At 41.2% G+C, this 22,415-nt stretch overlaps 1 protein-coding gene across 1 annotated transcript in view; it reads left to right on the top strand.

The window, feature by feature from the left end:
- Nucleotides 1-1,162: 1,162 nt before the first annotated feature.
- GALNT12 (polypeptide N-acetylgalactosaminyltransferase 12) overlaps nt 1,163-22,415 on the top strand; it is a 44,606-nt gene continuing 23,353 nt past the window's right edge. The window contains exons 1-5 of the mRNA XM_041476634.1: nt 1,163-1,625; nt 13,801-13,970; nt 14,691-14,880; nt 18,228-18,413; nt 20,572-20,689. Of these exons, the coding sequence (XP_041332568.1) occupies nt 1,246-1,625; nt 13,801-13,970; nt 14,691-14,880; nt 18,228-18,413; nt 20,572-20,689 (1,044 nt within the window). The 5' untranslated portion in view covers nt 1,163-1,245. The remainder of the gene's footprint in view (nt 1,626-13,800; nt 13,971-14,690; nt 14,881-18,227; nt 18,414-20,571; nt 20,690-22,415) is intronic.

Genomic DNA, 22,415 nt, shown 5'->3' with positions numbered 1-22,415 from the left:
AAATGCAAAATCAGGAACTCTCGTGTAATCTCATGGCCTCCAGATCACAAGTTTAGGCAGATGGAGCTTCACACTGTTAGGGGCTGAAGTAAAACAAGCAGTGTGGTTATGTGGTTGAGCATGAAGCAAATCTGAAAGTTCTAACTAGTGCTACTGTTGTTTTTTCCTCCATGATTCTGTCAAGACATAGAATGGACTGCCTATTATGTGTACAATAAACTTAGGATTTTCACTAGTATTTTGGATTCCTTTCAATGAGGCCACATTGGTTGACTTCTTTTTTCAACCAAGAACACTCCTTTCTTCAAAAAAAAAAAAGCTTGTCATTAATGCCTATAGCTTCTTAGCCCGTGTTCTGCTCTGCTTCTGAAGCACATGCTATTCTGCAAGCAGCAGAATGGATGGTTTCCTATTAGTTTGGTCCCTTCGGCCCCTAAGCTCTTCTTAGTCCCTCTGTGGGAAATAACCTCCATTGTCCTGCAGCTCTGAAAATTTCTGTCCATAGACAGCAAGCCTTGGGGCTATCTCAAACACTCCCAGAGACCAAAGCAGCTTGCTGTGGCCCTGGCAGCTCAGTGCCAGCAGAGCTTTCCCTTGCTCGGGAAATGGCATATCCACCATGCAGCTACCAGCGCTTATGAAGGTCCCTCAAACTTCAAGGCGACCAGATGGTCTTTCCCTTGAAGGGTGACAGCAAAAGGAACATGCCTCTCTCCCCACATCCCAGCTCTCTGCTATCCGGCAGAACCGGGATGGCTTCCACTCCCTCCTTGCCCCGGGATGGGTCAGGACCAGCACTGGTTCCACCGGTTGTCTCCCCAGGGCGAACGCGGAGCAGGCTGGAACCGTGTGCCTTCCCTGGTGTGCTGGAACCCTCGGGGGCCAAGCAGCCTTCGGACCACCAGGAAACCGAGGGACATCGATCCCGGGGAGGCGGCTGGCGGACGGCAGGGGCGCAGCAAGCCTGGGGACAAGAGGGGCGGGTTCCCTGCCCAGGGGTGCCGCTCCCCGCCCCGCGGCAGCGCCCGTGCCCGGCTCTTCCGCGCCGCGCCCCTCCGGGCTGGCCGGCGGCGGGGCGGGGAGGAGGGAGGAGCCGGCGGCGGAGGAGCTGTGCGGGTTTCCTGGCGGGGCAGCGCTGGCGGCGGGCGGTGTCGCGGCGTGGGCAGGTCCGTGAGAACTTCGCCGAGTCTGCCCGGGACGGAGGCGCGCCCGTGTCCGTGAGACGGCAGCCGCCGCCCGCTCGGCATGGCCGGCCGCCTCGGCCGCGGGATGTGCTGGGGCAAGCGGGGCCGGGGCTGCCGGGGCGAGGGCGCGCTGCTCGCCCTGGGGCTGCTGGCCGCGCTCGGCTTCCTCGTGTGGCGGCACGGCCCGCCGCCCCTCCACGCCGCCCGCCGCGCCCCGCCGCAGCCGCCGTCCCCCGACTCCGAGCTGCTGCGGCGGCCGGTGTACGCCAAGCCGGCCCTGGACGCGGGGGCGCTGGGGGAGCTGGGCCGGGCGGTGAGGTTGGAGCTGAACCCGGCCGAGAAGCGCCGCCAGGAGGAGAGCATCCGCCGGCACAAGATCAACATCTACCTGAGCGACCGCATCTCGCTGCACCGCCGCCTGCCCGAGCGCTGGCACCCGCTGTGAGTAGCGCCGAGGGCAGGTGGGGCCGGGGCAGAGGAGCCGTGCCTGCCGCTGCTGTGGCTCAGAGAGCCGCTCCGGCAAACTGCAGCGTCTGCTGGCAGCGCTCGGCGCGGGGTAGGCGTCTCTCTCTCGAGTACTTCTCGCTCAGGAGCGTGGAGGCTTTTGGAAACTTCCCCATCACAAACGCTCTTGGATCACAGCGTTCGCTCTCAGAGTTAAGTCGATTGGTGACTTTGCCAGGCTGCCGCACCTACACAAGGCTGTACGAAGCCGCGTGTTGGTGGTGCCTGTACAGGTTGTTTTCCCACGTAGCCCTGGTGTAGTGTGTTTTCGGTCCTCAGGCTACGCTGCTCTGCCGTGTTTCTGCTGCTGCTGTCCCCTCCTGCTGTTGCTGTCCCTTGGGTAAGTCACCATGGGCAGCGGCATATTTTTCGGTCACTCCCAGCTTTACAAATGTTACGCTTCCCAGATTTCAGCTGTGCATTGTCTTAAGCTGTGCATTCAAATGTCTTAAGACACACAGTTTAAAGGAGATGATTGTTTTATCAGCAGTTTGTCCAGGGGTGAGCTAGAAATGGTGCTCACAAAGTTGGGTAATGGTATCCTGAAGCGGGACTGTGCTTGATCCGGGACGCATGGTTGCTGGAACAAGGTGCATTTACAAATTACGTGCATAGTTATGACACCAGGCAATTGTAAACAAAGGATTAGATAATGTTCGATGAGGTGGCTCAAGTTTACAGGCAATGGCTCAGTGCAGCTGTGAAGACAGCGTGGCACAACAGGTCTGACTGTTGTGTCCTTGCACAAATACTCAGGGTGGCACCCTCTTGGGCTTTCCTGTGAGTGAGCTGCCGGCTGCTGAGAGGATTCAGGAGCTAGCCAATTCAGGGGATATGCTAGCCATCACAGGGTTTGGGATGGAGCCACGGCTGCTACTGGCTCCTCACTTCTGTTTCACTTGAGCTTGGCTTCAGCTGGTTTGTTTCGTTGCAACAGGTTTGTACAATATGGTAGCAAAAAGCTGTGGAAAAAGCAGGGCCCTGGCTCTCCCATGCGTTCACTTCACGCCTGTGTGTCCTGCCCAATGTTTCACCAACTCTAATTGTAAGTGCTGAATCTAAAACAAGAATCTTATGATGGCTTTCAAAAAGTTGCAGTGCAAATGCAAGGCCTTTTCATCGGCCTGACACTAGGCTTGTTCTACTTAGTTATTATTCCCCTCTTATCAGCAGTCTGTAGACCATAGGTCAAAAAGGACCATTTTAGTTTCATTTCCATGTGAAGAATTAAATTATTTCAATGAGTTATTTTGGACTTCTGCCATTTCTCTGTGACAGGGTGTTAGAAGAAATAGAAGGTCACAGTTGTTGAATAGGAGACATTATAGATGGGTGTGGGTGACTATTCTAGAAATAAAAATAATTTAAATAGATTAGACCCTTTTTGATTTGAATGTATGGATGCTGAAATGACAAAATATGTCCAAACCAAAAGAATAACAGAAGCATCAGTGACATAATCTCAGAGATAATTGCCTTCTGAAGCTGGTGCTCTGTTGTACTGTTGGCAGGTGCTTCATGCCTATGTGCGCAGTTAAATCTAAATTATGGCAAAAATGTCACAGAGCATCTCTCCAACTCACACAGCAAATGTAAAAAACTTTCACAAAGGCAATTTTGCAATGAAGTGTTAACTCCTTCTCTCAAGGAGGAAGACCATGTAAGAGACTGAAGTAAAAAACCCCATAATAATAAAAAAAAAAATTGAAGAACTTATCACCAAGCCCACAGCCATAGAAAATGCATTGCACTTTGTTCCAAGATTAGAGTTATACAGTTCAAAATCTCAAGTCTAGGGAAAATATTTTTTTTATTTTAAGGTGGGTAATGCTTGACAATTTATGACCTTTAATAAACATTTTGTTGATACGTGAGGCTACAATGATGGGACATAAGTAATAATGGTAGATGGCAACTAGATTTCAGTGGTCCACCAAAATCATGCAAAGGCTAAATTTTAGATTACATTAGATGTAATCAGTGAGACAACTTTGGTACCAGAAGACCAGAAGGTGACAAATGCACCATTTTTTTAGTGGTTCTCAGAAGAGAACCAGAGAACTGTGTGCTGGCAAGACTTGGATCTTTTCCAGGCATGTTGTCTACAAAATGTGGTAAGGGAAAGAATTAGTAACACATGGGAGGGTGTGGTCTACTGAGAAAGTAAGCAAGGCTTTTGTCAAGGATGACGTGTCTCACAAATCTATATGAGTTCTTTGAAGGTCATAATTACATGGATGAAGAAGTGTGTTACTTAATGAGTTCCTTAAACGACTGTGAAATAATGTGGACATTACTTGCATATATAAATAAGTGAGTAGAAGCTGTGAAGCAGTTGGGGTTTTTCTGTTTTGGTTTGGGTTTTTTTTTTTTTGTTTTTTTTTTTTTTTTTTTTTTTTTTTTTTTTTTTTGTTAGTTTTGTTTTTTGTTTGTTTTAAGGAGTGAAGAGAAAGTCCCACAGAAATCTGTGTTGGACTCAATACAGTTCAACTTACATCATGGCTTTCATAAAGAAGTGACTAATTTACAGGTCTTCAGCCTGAAAGACAGGTGGCCTGCTGGAAGTGTATCTCCTGCAGGATTCCTGCAATACATGGCTAGAAGTGAAATAAGCCATAGGGTCAGAGAAGGATGGAGGTTGGAAGGAAACTTTAGGGTGTCTACTCCAGCGTTGAAGCCTTCAAGGATGGAGATTGAGCATTTGAACACGTCTTTAAATGCAACATTACTGCCACAGTGATTTATTTTTATTTTTGTCCCCTGAACGTAAGGCTGTCTGGATGGCTCAGCTTGTCTTCCCAACATCTACCCTTCATTTCTTAAGTTTGTACCCATAAAGGGAGCAACAATTATAGGAGTCTTAAAACCAGCAAGTGTCTTCGGTCAGACTTTGACTTACTGAGGGCCCTGTTGGGGTGATGCCCTGTAAGTGGGTGTGATGAGCTTGGAACTGTGGAGTTTGGCTGCTGCTGCTGCTCTGCCTTCCTGCCCCTGCAACAACATGTCAGCATTGTGTCCCATGGGGATTCTCCTTGTGTGCTTGTTTTACAGGACTGTAGGGCTGGGCAGACAACTGGTATGTTCTCTTAGCCTTTTACAGCTTATTACAATGTTTAAGAATTACATTTCCAGTTTTTCTACTTGGGTTCTTTCAGATTAAGGGCTGTTTTCAAGCATTGTTTCAGATTTTAGGCATTCTACTTTTTCTTTCTGTATTACAGTAGGGATGCATTGCTCACTTGCTTTGGGGATAGTTTCTGTAAAAACACACAAGTTGCCTTTCAGCTGACTCTTGGTGCAAAAGGAATAAGTCAGGACCAGGCAATTTTGTGCTGACTCAGCATTTCATGTTGTCTCTTTCATGGTTGAAGCCTGATGCAGCCCTTGGGGCTCATTTTACTTGTGATCATAAGGAAATGGATTTTTAATTCTTTCCTGTCTTTCCTAAGTAGCCACAAAAGCCCCCAAAATATTGAATGTGGTCTGCATAGTATTTTTCAGCTATTAAAAAAAAGTTTTAGAGGTCTGTTCTTTAATTCTAGGTAATCTTCTGTGTTTAGGAGACATTCTTTATATAAATTTTTTGTATATGTGTGATTTTATGTATATCTTTAAGTGCCTGTGCATATATCTTTAAGTGTCTTTGTACAGATAGCTAGATATACACAAATGCTCAAATTTCTCTGTCACCATCATTTATGCCTATAATTTTGTTTATTTGGGGGGAACATTATGTTTGACTTTAGCATAACAATCTTGTGCTAAGATTGGTTTTTCTTTCGATACTGTTTTTCCTGTTTGTTCACATATTTGAATTTGATTCTCTCAGAGTCTCTCTTTCTTCTGTAGTTTGTTTTGTTTTCTGGGCTGTAAATACTAAATTATACCAGGATGTTTGTCTGATAGTATCTTGCTATCAAGTTCCAAGAATAAGCCTTGATACTAGGTTTTGGTTCATTTTCTACTCCAAAAATCACAGCTACTCCTGCCAGGAGTTTTAACTTGACTCAGTCCCGGGAAAAGGCGTAGCAGCTGTATCCCTCCTCAGTCCACCGTGAATGTCTGACTTCACCCAGGAGCTTCTCTTTCATCTCTTACCTAAAAGCGAAACAACTGCAGTCTGAGGTGTTTTTTTTTTTTTTTTTTTTTTTTTTTTTTTTTTTGCAGTGTGTATAGGAAATAGAGCCCTTTGAAGAGGTGGGCTGCAGCAACTTGACCTTTCTGGTACATCCCTTCCCTCTAAACCATCACCTGATGGTGCCCCTTGTGCCCAGAGCTGGCTTTGGCATGGGTGTTCCCATGCTTTGTATCCGATGAGGACACACAGCACACTTCTTACAAGCTAAGGCTTTGCATTAAACTCTTAGGAGTGTGTTTGCTATGGTAGTTTTGGAACACTATGGTCACTTGTTTGGTGTTAGGATTTTTTTGTTCGAGAAATTCAGAAATATTTAATTGGTTATTAGTAACTATACTGTTTATAATACCTTTTATTCATTACTTAAGTGTTAGTTGGCAGGATTTCTTCCATATATAAACAGGCTTTAGACCTTCAAAGGAAGGTTTCTATAGGACATTTCATTCTTTCCTCAGACAGTAAGTGGGGTAAAAATAACTCTTCACTATAGTTGGTTTTTTTTTTTTAGTATATAGTTGTTTTTTTTTTTTTATTTTATAGCAGTACAAAATGAAGCAATGCTTCTACTATTGCTTTGATATTCAGAATATTTTGCTACTTTTGTTTCCTGTCATCTGTAAAAATGTGTCACTTTTCATTGTCATTATGCTTTTAACAACCCCCAGCAAATATTTTCCAGAAGACCTCACATGATTATTTTTCACGATTTTTCTTTCCAGCTTCTGGTAGACTTCCTCAACTTCCTTTGTTATCTAGATTATTGCTTGGTTTCAGCTGATTTCATTTTTAAATTGAAAAAGTTCCAAGATCTGTGACTGATAGTGAGCAAAAATAGATCTTTTTTAAAAACTTCAAAAACTGCTTTTATTTAAACAATTGTCTGTAAGGATCAAGTGCATCCACACCTTATTTTTAGTGATGAATACAATAGCTTATTTCAGTTATGGCTTTGCAAACTATTTTTTCTTGTCTTGAGTCAAATTACTCACACTAAAGTAAGTTTTTGAATGTAGGTGTAGGAAATAGTATGTCTCTCTGGCAAGGTTAAGTGTATCTCACTGTCTTGGAAGAAAAGTGCAAACATTTGAGCAAAATGTAACCACTGTTTCAGCTCAGCAAAATAAAATAAAAATCAAGTGGGTTTCCCCACTGTCACATGCAGAAGTTCCTTCTCATCTGCACATCTAGAATCTGGGTCAGTTAGGAACTTCTGTAGCAGTTCTCTAACAATTTGGAATTAGGAGGATCTATGGATTTCCTAAATTTTTGGATTTTAGGGCACACACTTAGTAAATTCTCTTACTTGGTCTTTCTAGACTTTTTTTCTTAATGCGTTTTTAATCTGTCTTAAAGAGATTTGCTTTCTGTGCCATCTCCTTCCCACCCCCAACTTCTTAACAAATATTTTCTTCTGTTTCAGACTTTGTGTCTTTCTTTCTTGTTTCTCACAATGTTTGTATACAAGGCAGCGCAGGCCATTATTATCTGAAATTTCAAGACAGCTTTTGGCAGTCTGTCTTGTCCGTACCTTCTTGTCATCAGGAGAATCATTCCATAGAACATTAAATAACCTGAAAAACTGTTTCACCATCAAACCAGCTTCGGTTTTCAGAGACTTGATCATATCACAGTGTTGTGGCCTGTACAGGGATGCTTTCTCTAACATGGTTTGTTTCAGCAGATATAATTTAGAGACTTTTTACCAGCCTGCTGGGCTGGGACAGGTGATGGGGAAGTGTAGGTCAGCATCCTGAACTCACCTGCTTAACTGTTCCAGCCTTGCCCCAATAATCTGGCCATTCTGGCAGTTATCAGCACCTTGCTGCTGTGTGCTTTGCTACTCACACCAAGACACACCTTCTGTAAACTCTCAATGCCTTTTTCTGCAATAGTTGAACACGTGGCTTGTGTAGGTGTGTAAAACCAGGTGGAGCCTCTCCATGCCAGATAAACTTTTAAAATTTTTTTTAATTGGAAAAAAAAAAAAAAAAGAGGAAAATCCCTGAATTGGCAGTTGGATCAAGGTAGTCTTATGTGAGAAAATAATTTTGGCATGAAAAGTTGGGTAGTGTTTGGAGGAGATAAGAATAATGTTTATCATATCATTTAATTCCAATGGAGATGTGGCACTTTTCTATCCCAGGCCTTGGGTGGTGTTGTTTTTGGCTCATGTGCTGCGTTTTCTCCATAGGTTACTCTCCACACAGAGGGGTGAGCAGTGGATGTTCAACTATATATTCAGCCTGGAGTAAGGCACACGGCCTTGGTAACTGTGGGGTGGCTTAGAAACCAGTGCTGCCACCTGTGTCATGCTGCAGGACTTGGGATACTTATGGATGGATGTGCAGAACCCTAAGCTGCGGCTTGGGCAAAAGTAGAAAAGGGGAGAGAAGATCCCAGTATTTCCGTGTACTCTGCTATGGCTTTGGGAAAGTGAAAGGAGGTGCTTTCTCTTGGGTGAAGGTATTTGGCAGATTCCAATGCCCACATTGCTGCCTCTGCAGTTTATGGAGTGGGAATGAAGATGGTGAAACTAGACTGAGATGCCCATGGATGCTGCCATTCATCCCCATCAGCCTCATTTACTTACAGCCTACAAAATGCCACTTTTGACTATACCTCTTACTGAAAGAGCAGTTTAAGTCGGTGTTTTAGCTGTTCAAATTAGAAAGAGGAAAGGAACTTGTGTGGTAGGTTAGCATGTCTATGGCCCATCACAACAAGCCCAGCCAACCTGGTTCCTAACCCAGCATGTGAAAGCCAGCCTGAAGTAGAATCCTGGCAGTATTTTCCAGGTGACACTGGGATGGGGTGTATATGTCACATACTGTAGTCGCACAAATCAAGTTAAATCAGCTTCAGCAGTGACATGTGCTGTTTTGCACTTCTTGAGAGAAGCTGCGCAATCCTGAACTTGCCTAGGGCATTCAGATTGAAACTTCAAAACCAAAACTTAGGCAGTATACCTTCTGAAAGCATTAAATAATTTATGAGCAGTTTGTGTTCTTAACAAATCTTTGAAAACTCAGAGAACATTTCAATTTTTTTTTCTTAAAATGTAAGTAACAGTGCATATAGAAGATCAAATTTGGAGATTGAAAGTCTGTTTTCCCTTTCTGTATCATTGTCACAGTTGTGGTGAAAGTCTCAAGTAAGAGCATGTCAGCAACCATTCCTAATTAACTCATGGCAGTGTGCCCAGTGTGCACACATTCATGCTCTCTCCCTGTGTATAGATACACATCTCTTAGAGAAACAGCTCTTTACAAAGAAATAAATTGAGTGATTACATTAATTGACACCAATGTTCTTGAAAACAACCCATTTAATTTTGTTTAGGCATTTCCTGAGTGATGTCTCCTTAGTTTCTAATAAATAACCTATTGTAAAGCTTGCTAACAGAAGACTGTGTAGTGTAGTAGATTCCAAGGTTAATTTATTTAACTTGTCAGCTGTTTGCTCTCAGTTAGACTGTGATTTAAAAATGCAGTGTAAAAAAGGCAAAACCAAAAACCCACAGGAATTTGGAAGTGTGATGATGCACTTTTACGTGTTTGGCTTCAGTTTGCATTTTGTGAACTTAGTTGTTTGGGTAGAAGCTGTAGTGAACCACAGAGGAAGGGCGGTACATAGTGAACGTTGTTCTGTGTTCAGGTACATAGCAGCATTATTTTCTCTTTCTTCCCATAGAAAAATTTAAAGATTTATGGATAAACACGTTTAGAATTCTAAAATATGGGTGTTGTCTTAGTGTAAATCAATAAGAAATGCCAAAAGACAAAGCTTTTGTTTGTTTTATGCCTGTCTTATGCCACAGTGATCAAGTAAGAGGATCCCTGGAACACCCACCCAGTGTGTCAGAAAGTGCCTGAGGGAAATGAAGGATGATGCAGAAGCAGGATGCTGCTGGAGCATTGGAGTGTCCCCCTCTGCTCCTTGGAAGATGGTTGGGACAGTCCTGGCCATGTTTTCTCTGTGTCACTCTACTGTGCACAAAGCATCTACTGGTGCATTTTCTAGTGAATCTGCAGAGAGCAGGAGTGACCAGAGGGGCAGACACTGGGCAGGTGTCACTCCTTTGCGTTGCCATACCTGTTGTGGTTATTATTCATTATATACCAGTGTTTGTCATTGAAATCTGAGTCCTGTTTAAAACTATATGCGTTTATTTTGTTGCCTCTAGGAAAGCCTCTTGGATATGTTGGCAACAGGTTTTTCCTCAGTGACTGATCCTGGTATCTGATAACTGTTACCAAAATCAGGTTGACTAGAGATATGTGTACTTCTCTGAAGAAAATTAACCAACTCAACATGCACAATATGCCATTTTTAATTTAGGAAATTGTTTAATTTAAAATACATTTAATTATTACAAAACAGTAAAGTTCCTGTTATTGAATAAGATAAGGAAAATAGTGAAAGAATGTTGGACTTCAAATGCATCTGCATTTTTTTCCCAGTTTGGAAATGTCTTGCTTACAGGCAACTAGTTTCCTTATGTCTGTGTTATGTTTTTACCAACCATTTGGTGGTTATGATGACTACGATGTATCACAGCCAGTGGTAGGGACCACATTCAACTTTACTCATAGAGAAGTTAAGCAACTGTTCTATAATCAAACCTCTGTAGATAAGGGGGACACACTGAGGTCTCTTGGGCTGTGCTGAATCAATGGCTTAAGGAGGGTGGGGTGAGATCCTTCTGGATCTGTCTTTATGGACCTGCAGAACCCAGACAATCAGCTCAAAGGTAGTTTTTAGAATGAATAATGTGAGATGCAATTAACCCTGTCTTAACATGAACCTCTCTATTGGAAAGAACAGTGTTCTGAGGGTGGCACTAAAGAGTGCCCTACTCACAAGCTGAAAGCAGGTTGCAGTATAGTATGCTTAAATATACATTCCTAGTGTCTGCAAAAACTTATTTTGGGACTGCTGTCACCAGTTGCTGTCATTTTAATGGCATACTGTAATTGATATGCATTTGTTTTTCTGAATAATTCAAAAGTAGGAGTGAAATGATTCACTTGGAAAGTAGGAGCTGGGATACTTGGCTGACACATGGATAATAAAAGTACATCTTGAAGTTTGCAAGTCTGAATACAGAAGATGGGCTGCTGAGGCACTTGTGTGGTAAACAGGAGTTTAGAAATGGAAAAGATGTGTTATGACCACTAGGCTTTAAATCAGGTTTTGTACTCGTAGTGGGTTTTTTGAAATTTTTATATCTTGTGAAGTGGTAATGTTTAGTGTCCATATGCATGCCGCTTAATTGTTATTCAGCTACCCTGCCAAGAATTTCCATTTCAGGGATTCATTAGCTTTTTAAAGATTTTCTTATGCTATAATTTTTCCAGGGTTTAAATGCTTTTGGTTTGTAATCTCCCGAATGGGATTAATTTTTAAGGCTTAGTGAAACTCTTTCATTACAGAAGATAAGGAAAAGTGTGCTTCACTTTAGCAACACTATTTGAGACTGCTAACAGTTGAGATCTTCTAGCAATTTAGCAAGAAATATGTCTTGGAAATAATATCTGAGATAAACATGCAAATCTACACAGAAGTTGAATAATGTGGCTTTTTCCTTTTTTTTTTTTTGTTTGTTTTTTTTTGGCTTTTTAATAAGGGCATCCAGGTACTGCTCGAGTCAGTGTGGTCATGCTGGCCAGCAGCCTGCCCTGCTACCGTGGTGGGTCACTTCTTCTCTGCACTCCTGTGCTGCCTTCCACCATGGAGCTGGTAAATTAAACCCATTTTTTAGTGCTGGCCTCTTTCTTGACTTTGGAAACCTAAGAAATGTGTGCTCTGGTATGTCCTGTAGTAGGCTGACCTTTTTCTGCAGTGTGGGGTGTGCTCAAGGAAGGAGTCAGCAATGCACAGTGAATCACAAACTGTGTGGGGATTGCCTTGCTGTGTGCCAAATTATGTTTTCCATCTCCTGCATGTAATTTCAGGCAAATCCATTGAAGTCTTTAATCTACAATTAGACTTATAAGCTTCTTTAGACCTTTTGGGTTTCCTTTCTTTAAATGGAATGCAGCATTATTTTTCCATGAATCTTCCTGACATATTTTTCAAAGAATGCTTTCCTGGTGTTTTTTAAAATTTATTTATATTTTCCTTCAGTTTTCTAAAATGATATGTAGAGATTCTCTTTCCATCAAGAAATGAACTCAAAATTCTTGATGGAATTCGACTGATACATATGGATATTTTTTTTTCCTGGCAGTACTGAGCAGAAATGTTTTTCAATAGGCTAAATTAAACATGTATTTCTAAAATTGGATTCATACAGCGGGTTTTTCTGCATTGAAAATAAAGAAGTTAATTGAAATGTCACTTGTCACTCCTTTTTATGTGTCAATACATGAATGTCTGGCTAAATAAATCAATTCTGTCACCAGGTGGTGGTGTGAGACAGTTCCCTCTGTGAAAGCCCCTCAGGACAAGTTACAGCCTGGAGAGACAGGCATTCTTGTACTTCACTACATCAATTTGTGTGTCTGTGTGTACCTACCCATATAAGTCTGTATGCACTGGTGTTGTCACCTGTACATGGTGTTCCCGTCATGTTTGAGAAGCAGCCTTTGGGTGCCTCCTTTGCCCAAGTGTCATTTGTCCTTGTTGCTTCCTCATTTTCACATATTTATTACAGAACTACTCTACAAACTTCTTGTTTCCTTCGTAAAAGTTTTAATTTTAGGCATAACAGATTCAGATTTTTTTTTTCCTTCTGTACAACAGATCTTAGTAGATACTGCCTAATCTCCAAAGAAACCTATAAGCCTTTTTTAATTGCAGACACAGCAGACTTAAATATTTTGTTAAAATATTTTCAATGTGCTATAGGTAAGCAGTTTGCTTTTAATATAATTTTCTTAGTGTTTTGGGGAATTTTTGTGCCCCTAAATTGACCTAAGGTATTTTCCTGTTGCATTTTCTACTGATCATTTTTAATTTTCCTTTTCAGCTCCCCATAGCATATGTTCTGGAGGACTTGCTACTGTTCTGCTTTGGTAGGAGAGATGTCCTACCTGCCTTGGTATCTGTTGTGATTTAGCAGTCTGCAGAAGTTGAAGTCTGTCCTTCTGCCCCTTACAAGCCTCATTGACTGCAGGCAATAAAAATTGCCAATACAGAATGCTCTAAGCAAAGAGGAGAAATTGTAGAAGATGCCATAGTTATTTTAAAATTCTTCTAAACCAGGGGATTCATTTAAGAATTTATACATTTGGCTCAGCTATAACTTTCTTGGCATCCTTATGTTCATTTAGGGAAGTTCATATATATATTTATAGGAAATACATTCTGGAGCTTAATCCAAAGGTTTGCAAACTTTCTGGCTCTCCACAGAGCCAAAACCATGCATTTCTATGTATGTTTTACGTTTCTGTGGATTTCACAATTAGATTTTGCCAGTTGTGTGGTCTTTCCAAATTCTGCTTCAGTGTACATACATTTCAGTTTTGTTGCTGGTTGTTTGGTTTGGGGTTTTTTTTCTCTTTATCTGTTGCTGTTCCTTCACAGTCATATTTTTACTGTCTAGCACTTGTTCTATTTTCCCAAGCAACAGCTATCGCTAGTTTATGTTACTGTTTTTACCACACTTAGGTTTTACATTTCTTTTTGTTTTTCCTTTAATCTGAGGCACATTTTGGCCATTGCTTGTTCTTCTATTTGAAATTGTGTGAAGACAGCTACACCAGCCCAGAACACCTCCTATTATTTTTCTTTTTAGACATTTTGATAATTTGCAGAATTTTTTTCATAATGCTTCTGTGGAAATGGAACCTCTGTAAGAGCAACTTCCTATTGTCTTCTCATACAATTTTCCACACACATGCAGTTCTTTTAAGATCCATTCTGTGTTCTTGTTTGCAGTTAGTAACTAGCATGCAAATGGTTTTGAGAATTGTGTCCTGAAAATTAATAAATGTTTTTGCACTTCTACTGAATGTTATTCCCCCTTTACAGATGCAGAGAGAAGAAATATGATTATTATAACCTGCCAAAAACCTCTGTTGTGATAGCTTTTTATAACGAGGCTTGGTCAACGCTTCTGCGAACTGTTCACAGTGTTCTTGAGACATCTCCGGATATACTTTTGGAAGAAATTATCCTTGTAGATGATTACAGTGACAAAGGTAGGAAGAATCAGTCTAAATAGTATTGATTGTTGATGGGCTTTTCTGGTCGGCTAGTTCATAGGAGAAAGAGTTATGCTGTTCGGGTCACATACCAGAAAACTGTACAACAAAGGCCTCTCACTGAAAAATAGTTTTTCTTGAAGTGTGCCAGTGAAAAATTTGGCTTATATACCAAATTTAGTTTGGAATGGGGAAGCACATTTGCTGTGTTGTAATATGAGTGCTTTTGTGTATAGATAGACTACAGTCTGATCAGAGCACTTCAGGTTTCCTGAATTGAGCAAGTTTCGATTGCACCAATGCTCCCCTGGTGTCTCATATAATGACAGTGACCTAGTTCTTTGGTCTTGTTTGAACAACAGGATATAAAGGCAATGCTGGCATTTTCCACCACACATGAACTGTGTTAAGAATAAAACTTTTATACAGAAAGTCTTAAGTAACATTTGAGAAGCTCTTATCGATCTGGGAATGTATTACAGAGGTAGATGTGAAGCATTCAATTTCTTAAAAGTAACTGTGATTTGTGTCCAAATCCAAGTTTTGTGCTTTTTTCATGTCCTTTCTAAACATATATAGCCAAATCTGAGTTCAAAGTACCAGAAACTTTAGAGCCCTACTATAAGTAATATGCTAGCGAGGAGAGAGCTTCTTATAGCAAGACATAAACAAATCATTTCAGACTATATTATTCCCTCTTTTTTTGGCTTGTTACAGAACATTTAAAGGAGACTTTGGAAAACTACGTGGCTGGCCTGCGCAAGGTGCGTCTTATCCGTGCAAATAAGAGGGAGGGGCTGGTTCGAGCCCGGCTGCTGGGGGCGTCTGTGGCGAAAGGAGACATCCTAACGTTCCTGGACTGCCACTGTGAATGCCATGAGGGCTGGCTGGAGCCACTGCTGGCAAGGTGAGCTTATGCTCTGAGCTGGTTTTCTCTCCCGTTGGAGAAGAAGGGGCGAGACAGTTTGGCCCACTTGTGCAGTGGAAAAATGACTCATGGTTCACCAAAGGTTACTGCAGTCTGGTCCCTGAGGCACTGCGAGTGTTTGGTGTTTGTCTCCTGGCTGTGGGGGAGCAAATGCAAATGGAAGTTTGAAAGATCATGACATTGTGTTTTGGCGCTTTTTTGCTTGTTTGGTGTTTTTTTTTTTTTTTTTTTTTTTTTTTTTTTTTTTTGCCTGAGGACCAAGCTGCCTCTTAAGGCAATGGAAAGTTTTGGTTTTCAAGAAGACAAGTCCTCACCTCCAGCTTTGGAACTACATTGGTAAAGGAGGCTATTTCGGTCAGCCTAGGTGAGCAGAAGGTCTGCTGGAAAGATGTGTGCCCTGCAGGGCAATGTTTGCATAGTACACGTCAATAGATTCTATCTTCTTAGTCCTGAGCAAATCCACCTTTTCAGACTGGTTCTGACATAAAGCATCCTGGTGTGGGATAGGGAGGAGTAAATGTTATGTCAACACTGACTCTTACTTGGAAACCATCTGTCCTGGGACACTGTACTTTATGCCTGTGTGGTCTCTTGTTAATTCTGCAGATCCGTCAGGCTGTTCAGAAAACTTTCGTTAATTAAAAGCAAGCAAACAAACAACAAAAAAAACCAAGGAACCTTCCCAAAACTCTAACAAAAACCCCTAGAAACCAGAACACTAGCCTTCTGTTTCAGCTGAGAATATTTACTATATTCTTGAAGCCTCACCCATGTGTAGCCAGCAGCCATACATGCACTTTTCCTGCTGTGGGTCCAGCCACTGGCACCTCACCACAGCACCTGCTGCTCCTGCATCACATTACAGGGCTCTGTTGGTTTTGCCCCTTTTGCTAACAGCTCATGGCATTACCCCCTTGGATGCCATTGGCAGATACTGATAGATACAGGACCTGAATCAGACCTCTAAAATATTGTATGTAGAAAACCAACTTTCTTTAAAACATAATTAAAAGAAAAAAAAAAAATCTTTCCTCAAGGCCAGTGTTTTGATTTGGATCCTGTTAAGATTCCCACCAGCTACTGTAGAGTACAGAAAATGACCAGAAAATACAGCCCAAATACAAACTGGAGAGAGACTTCCAAAAGCACAAAGTGTCTTGATGCGTGCGAGTCTTCCTGATTCCTAGTGGGACTTATGTTCCCAAATTCCCCATGTCCCTTTGAAATTGTATTTAGAATACAATTTCAGTCTTTTGTTTTCTTAAAATTGTTATACTTACCTTGTTTCTAAATTTCACACTGAGTGTATTCCAGATAACTGTGGGGTAGCTATAATAGTGTGAAGAAAGGAAAAGGGATAAACATCAAATCATGAGCACAGGTTTACAGCTGTTGCCTAAAAAAGTGTATGATGGGGGAAAGTCTGTGATTTTTTTCGCTTATTTAGCACCACTAGATGGCAATCTTGAGGAAGGATTGGGATTTTTTTTAAACGCAGGAGTCACCACCTTAGAAAGTTATCCCTCTCTTGGAATTCCTGCCGTTCTTGCTGCAGATGCAGACATACATCTCTAAGGGTTTTTCCTGCAGCATATCTGATGCAAATGCATGGCAGCAATACAACAGTGTTAGCATTGTGCAGTGCAAACATAGTTGTGTTTGTAAGCTGCCTGTGCATTATACAATCTAGTTAATTCTTAACTGACAGAAAAGGTGATGGCTTTTCAATTACTTCTTTCCTTTCATAATTGAAATCATATGCCAGGTACCTACTTTTTACTTATTTTCCTACTTGTTACAGGAGGAGGAAAATATTTTTGCTTTTTATTGTTTTTTTTCCTTTTCCTCTACGTGTGGGTATCATTTTCATTGCTTTGTACAATGAGGATTTGTACAAAGTTTTATGCAAGTGAGACAGAAGATAACAATATTTGTATAAGCCCTTTTGCATGCTCTACCAAACAAGGTCTCAACGGGAGATCATAAAGAAGAAAACAGCTGTTTCACATATTCCCCTCCAGCAACAAGAGGCCATTTCACACTTTGGGCAGTCTTTCTCAGCTCAGACAATACTACTTTGGAATTGCTGCTGTTCTCTGCTGCATTTAACCATCACAAGCTACTCTAATTTCACAGTATGAGCCCTTGGTCAGTCCACAGATTTTTAACCTAACAATCCCATGAGGAATGAGTTTCTTTTGAATGACAGATGCACTGCATCTCTTACTTGTTTGACAATACTATGTGTTCAGTTTTCCTTCACCTCTGAAATATGTAAATACAAGATGCAGGGCTAAAGTGCATATCTGCATCTCTAAGTCAAACAAGTTACTTTATTTCACTGAACTATCAGGGAATGTCTAACACTAGAACAGGGAAGATGCTAAACAGGAAGATTTAGGAGAAAGACCTTGGCTTGATGTGTGCTTGACATTGCTCTTAGTACTGAGGGAGGCCATTCCAGAAGGTGAGGAGAAGGCTAATTATCCCACTACCTTCTGTAAGGACAAATTCTTTTGGAGAGGAATCCCAAAAACCCTGCATGATATTGAGAAATGGGAGGAAGTGGTTTATCTCCTTGTAGAAGTAGACCTGGAAGAAATGTCATCAGCTCTGATGTATTCTTAGTATGATAAAGATCTTGACTATCTTTAGATCACCCTTGGTATTAGGAATGTCATTCTGCAGTGCTATCTTGTTTGTCCTTTTCATCTCCTGTGTTGCCAGGGTTTCTTGTGGCCTCCTTCAGTTATGTTTCATTGTTGGAGGTCTAATTCCCATGTTGCAGGTTTGGTTTCTTCTAAGCTCAGGGCTTCTTTTTGAGTTCCTGTTACAGTACTCACTACAACATTTGCAGATGATCCCGGTTACAAGAACAGCCATGACTACAAGGGCCAAGAGTCTGGCTGGTTTATTATTCATCACTGCAAAAGTATGCAATCAGACTGCTCTCTTAAACAGCTACCTGTACAAAAGAAAATGAACATTTTTTACTTGATGAAGTGGTGCTGGCTATGGCAGCCAAGCCAGATGCTGAATGTGTTATCTCAAGCCATCTGGCATATCTTGCTTCCATCATCCAGAAAGGTTGATGCTTGCCAGCGGAGTCCATCCTGATACATCCTCCTGATGTAGGAAAATGGGGGTTATTCTTGTATTTACTGGACCATCATTTCCTTCTTATTGCAGCATGAATTGAAAAGGAGCAAAACTTCATGTTTGATATTGTAAGCATTCTTTGTTCTTGTCAGTTCTAGTGGGTTTTTTAATTTATTTTTAGAGATGTATCTAATGGAAGTCACCCTTTTGTTTTAAAACCTTATCAGGATTGCTGAAGAAGAAACAGCTGTTGTCTGCCCTGTTATTGATGTTATTGACTGGAACACATTTGAGTACTTGGGAAATGCTGGTGAGCCACAGATTGGTGGATTTGATTGGCGCCTGGTCTTCACTTGGCACAGTACCCCTGAAAGAGAACAAAAACGGAGGAAGTCCAAGACTGATGTGATCAGGTTAATTTTTATGCATCCTAGAAACTGTGAATGTGTTTTTGATTTCACCTGAAAATGCCAGGTGCTGAAAGATATTTGAGAAATTGACATATTACTAAAAAGTATGTATTTTGTTTAGTTCCCCATTTTTTTCCAAAATAGCTCCTGTTTCCTGTGTTCCTGGAAAAAACAGTGCTCTAAAAGTTGAAAATCCTGTTTCATCTTTCATATGGAAAGCTTATTGCAAAGTAGTCTCTTGACTCCTCTAGACAAACTCTTACAGATGCTTACCAGCACATGGAAAGAGTGTAACTGATTAACTAATACTGGAGGATGTCCTCTGTGCAAAGCAAAGAGCTCTGTGTTGTAAAAAAAAATGTATCATGGACAATGATCAAAAGGGGAAAAAAATCACCAACCAGTAAGAAGGTAAAAGTAGTTTTGAAGATTTTTTTTCTGTGCTGTAATGATAATTGTAGTTCACTGTGCTATTTTCAAAGTTGAACCATTTTGCCAGTTCTTTGCTGGGGTGAAACAATATGGCTCTATCCACAGTGGTTTCTGTGAAGGGCTAACTTGCAGAGCTCAGGCTGATGTCTTCATAATGGGTTTTAATTTTGTTTTATTTTAAAACAAAATGCCATCAGTTGGTATAATTTGTCACTCAACATGGTATTTTTGGAGAGGTAAGAGAATAGAACAGACAAGGCATCTGGAAAATGGGAATGGTAGATAGGATCTGCCGTGTTCAACCTAGCCCCATCTGCTATGGAAGTTTCTGTATTTCAGCAGTTTGTTGAAGTAAATTAACCTGTTTGGCATTTTTAACACCATCATTTTGTCAGTACTTTTATCTGTTATTGTATGGACCACAAAAAAAATGGAATTATTAATTTTTCTTGATTTTTGTAAGTTGCTTATCATGATATTAATACCCAGTATTTCACAAATATTAAAGTACTTATCCTCAACAGAATGAACTTTTTTTAAAATGGGAAAAGTGAGGTAGTAATTGAGTCTTTCTCAGCATGTATTTGTCCATGTCCTCCTTAAAAAAGAATCCAAATAGAGTAAATGTTTTTTAAAACATTTAGTTCAAATATGATGCATTTTTTTTGTTCATAATAAAAAGAATTGTCTTTGATATGCCAAGAGGAAAATGAGGAGGGATAAAGTTTCATGGTAGCCTGAGGACTGAGCTCAACAAGTGTCTGGAGAAAGCAGCAGTGCTGGAAGTGGTGTCACCAACAGCTTGGTTTGGAGAGATCTGGAGGGAAACAGAAGGACTTGACTGGTTATGGAGTTTGTTATTTTTCCTTCTGTCTTGTCTCATCTCATTCCATTCTTTGAAACAACATATGACAGTGTGAGACAGTGTTGCTTCAAAAAGATAGCTGGTAAAATTAGTTTTGACAGATTAAGCGTAGTTGATCATGCATCTCACTTTTGTTGATATTTACCTCAACAGCAATTTAGTAAAATTCACATAATGTCAACTGAACTTAGGTCTAATCAGCATTATATACTTGGCACTTTAAAGAAAGTAATCCTAAGACTGTAAACAATAGGGAACAATACTGAACAAATACTAATTTATGTATATGTGCACATTCTACCATAATGGAAGTATATCCCTTAAGTGTGCTGTCATTCTGGGCCTTGTGATCTTCAATGAGGACCCAGCCACGACTCCTGATTTTTTTTTTTCCCCCAAACTTAGTAAAAAATTTAAGAACATACAGATAGGTAGATTTTCTTAGAAAGAAAACAAATCTCTTTAGGGGCTATATTTACTTAATAATTGAAGTCTGAGAGTTTTTTCAGTTGATATTAGTGGGATCAAGAGTGTTGGTGTTAATTACTAAAGCACAAGTATTTCTGTAATTATTGCTTAAGTGAAATAGATAAGGATACAGCACTTAGAATTTCAGAGCCAACTAATACAGTTCTGCCACAAAGAAGGTAATGTTCTGTTATGTGAAGAGGCTCTTCATTTACTCACAGCCACTGCAATTGGAAAAATTTATTTTAACACAATATATTTATATTCCAGTGTTGTTTCAGATGCGTATCCAGAAAAGACTGAGAAAATAGAAAATAAAAATATATTGTGTTTTTTAATCTGTTGCATTGGTTTAATACTTTTTATTCAGTTCAAAGTTACTCTTCTCTTTTATAGGTCTCCAACCATGGCAGGTGGATTATTTTCTGTGAGCAAGAAGTATTTTGATTACCTTGGTTCCTATGACACAGGAATGGAAGTCTGGGGAGGAGAAAACCTTGAATTCTCATTTAGGGTAGGTGGCTTAATTGAAAGTTTCTTTTCCTCAGTATACAACAAGTTCCTGTTTCTTTCTTCATGCCCTTTTACTTAATGAGGTAGCTGTAATGTAAGCAAGTGCTAAGAAGGGAGTATTTAGGAAGTATCTTGTTCTTGCACTTCAGGATAGCTGTACTTTTCTTCCAAATAGCCATTTTAAAGCAATTTTTAAATACATGTCTTTGTTTTGAGCTCTAGTATAAAATGTAAAAAGGGGTGTGATACTAGTGGGTGAAGTTTACATCCTGCAGCTTGAAGGAGGTCATTGGGAAGAAGATTTGTAGTGCTTTGGTGTGACTCAGAGTTCTTGCTGTGGCTGATGGAGCGAGCCGTTCCCAGTGGGGCAGGAGAAGGCAGCCCCTGTACTAATTTTAAGGCTTTATTCTGTTTCACCTCAGAAAAAGTTTGTACAAAGGTTATAAAGGGTGGGAGGGAAGATCTCCAGTAACTGTAGAGTTGTGCCCACAGGAGGCGTGACCAAGTGCTCAGGTGTGAGTCAGATAGCTGTAATGGAAAGGATTTACAGCAGGAAAACAGGAGGAGACACAGGACAGTCCAGACTGATCAGCAAAGCAGTGTTCTCCTCTGCTCCGCTGTTACCAGTGCTGATTCCCACTGAGCACTGGCTGCCTGTGCTTTACCCCAAATCACACTTAGCTCATTGAAGCCATCCAGTGGTGATGTAAGATGGGTGCTGTAGGGCCTCTTTTGGCTTTCAGGGGGTTCATGCTTATTATCCTGGATTACCCTTGTTTGTTGTGCCCATCACCTGTTATTTTTGGTCATGTTTGCATTTCTGTGGGTAATTGACTCATGGTACAGGAGGGTTTTTGGATTTTTTTACCAGGTGACAACAGATTTCAAGGTTAAATAGCATTTTAATGTTACAAAACCACTTTCTTGAGAAAGGAGACATGAGCAGGCTGTGTCTCTGGATGTCTCTGTGTTAACCAGAGAAGCATGGAGTCTTCCTGGCTGCTGTTACAATCTCCTGCTGCACACAGTGCAGAAATCATAGAAAAGAGGGTATAAGGAAAAAAATTATTAGGAATGATAACAAGCACAGGCCTAGAGTTGGTGTGGTTTCTTTCTGGAGCGAGACTTCTCTGCTGGAAACTGTTTGATCTGAGTTCACGACCACCTTCTTTTTCACCTAGGGAGCAGTTTTTGGCATGTAAACCCAAACACAGCCTACTCAGTAGTCTTGGTCTAGTTCAGCAGGCCTCCACCTGAAGTGGGAAGCAGTTGACCCACCTCCATCAGCCCTGTGACCCTCTGAAGCAGGAGTCTCCTGTTCTGGTGTATTCAGGACTTCAACTCCTTGAAGAAAACCTCCAATAGGGCACATTTGGCATGCTATTCTTGGCTTTCTGCTCTTTGTGTCTTGCTTCTGAGGAGACCAAGGCTTGCAGACAGCCTGACAGTCAGTTCCTTCTGACTCAGAGTGCCCCAGTACCAGCTGTTGCTCCCCTTCCATTGCCATTGACCTCTGTGAAGCTCTGGCAGCCAGTCTCATTTTTCACGTCACTGGTTCCCCTGATCCGGGACTCGGTGGGGTGCAGCAGGATGTGTGAGCAGTGCCTTTACTCCTTCAGCATGCAGGACTGTGGTCTCCTCATGGGACAGAGGAAGCATCAGACATGGCCTAGCACACAGGAGATGCACAAAGGGAGCAGCAGAGTCCCCAGGAGAGAGTGCACAAA

The sequence above is a fragment of the Pyrgilauda ruficollis genome, unplaced genomic scaffold, assembly GCF_017590135.1.
Source record: "Pyrgilauda ruficollis isolate IOZ18807 unplaced genomic scaffold, ASM1759013v1 scaffold39, whole genome shotgun sequence".
NCBI lineage: Eukaryota > Metazoa > Chordata > Aves > Passeriformes > Passeridae > Pyrgilauda > Pyrgilauda ruficollis.
The sequence above is the reverse complement of the archived record's forward strand: the minus strand, read 5'-3'. Positions and strand labels throughout refer to the sequence as shown.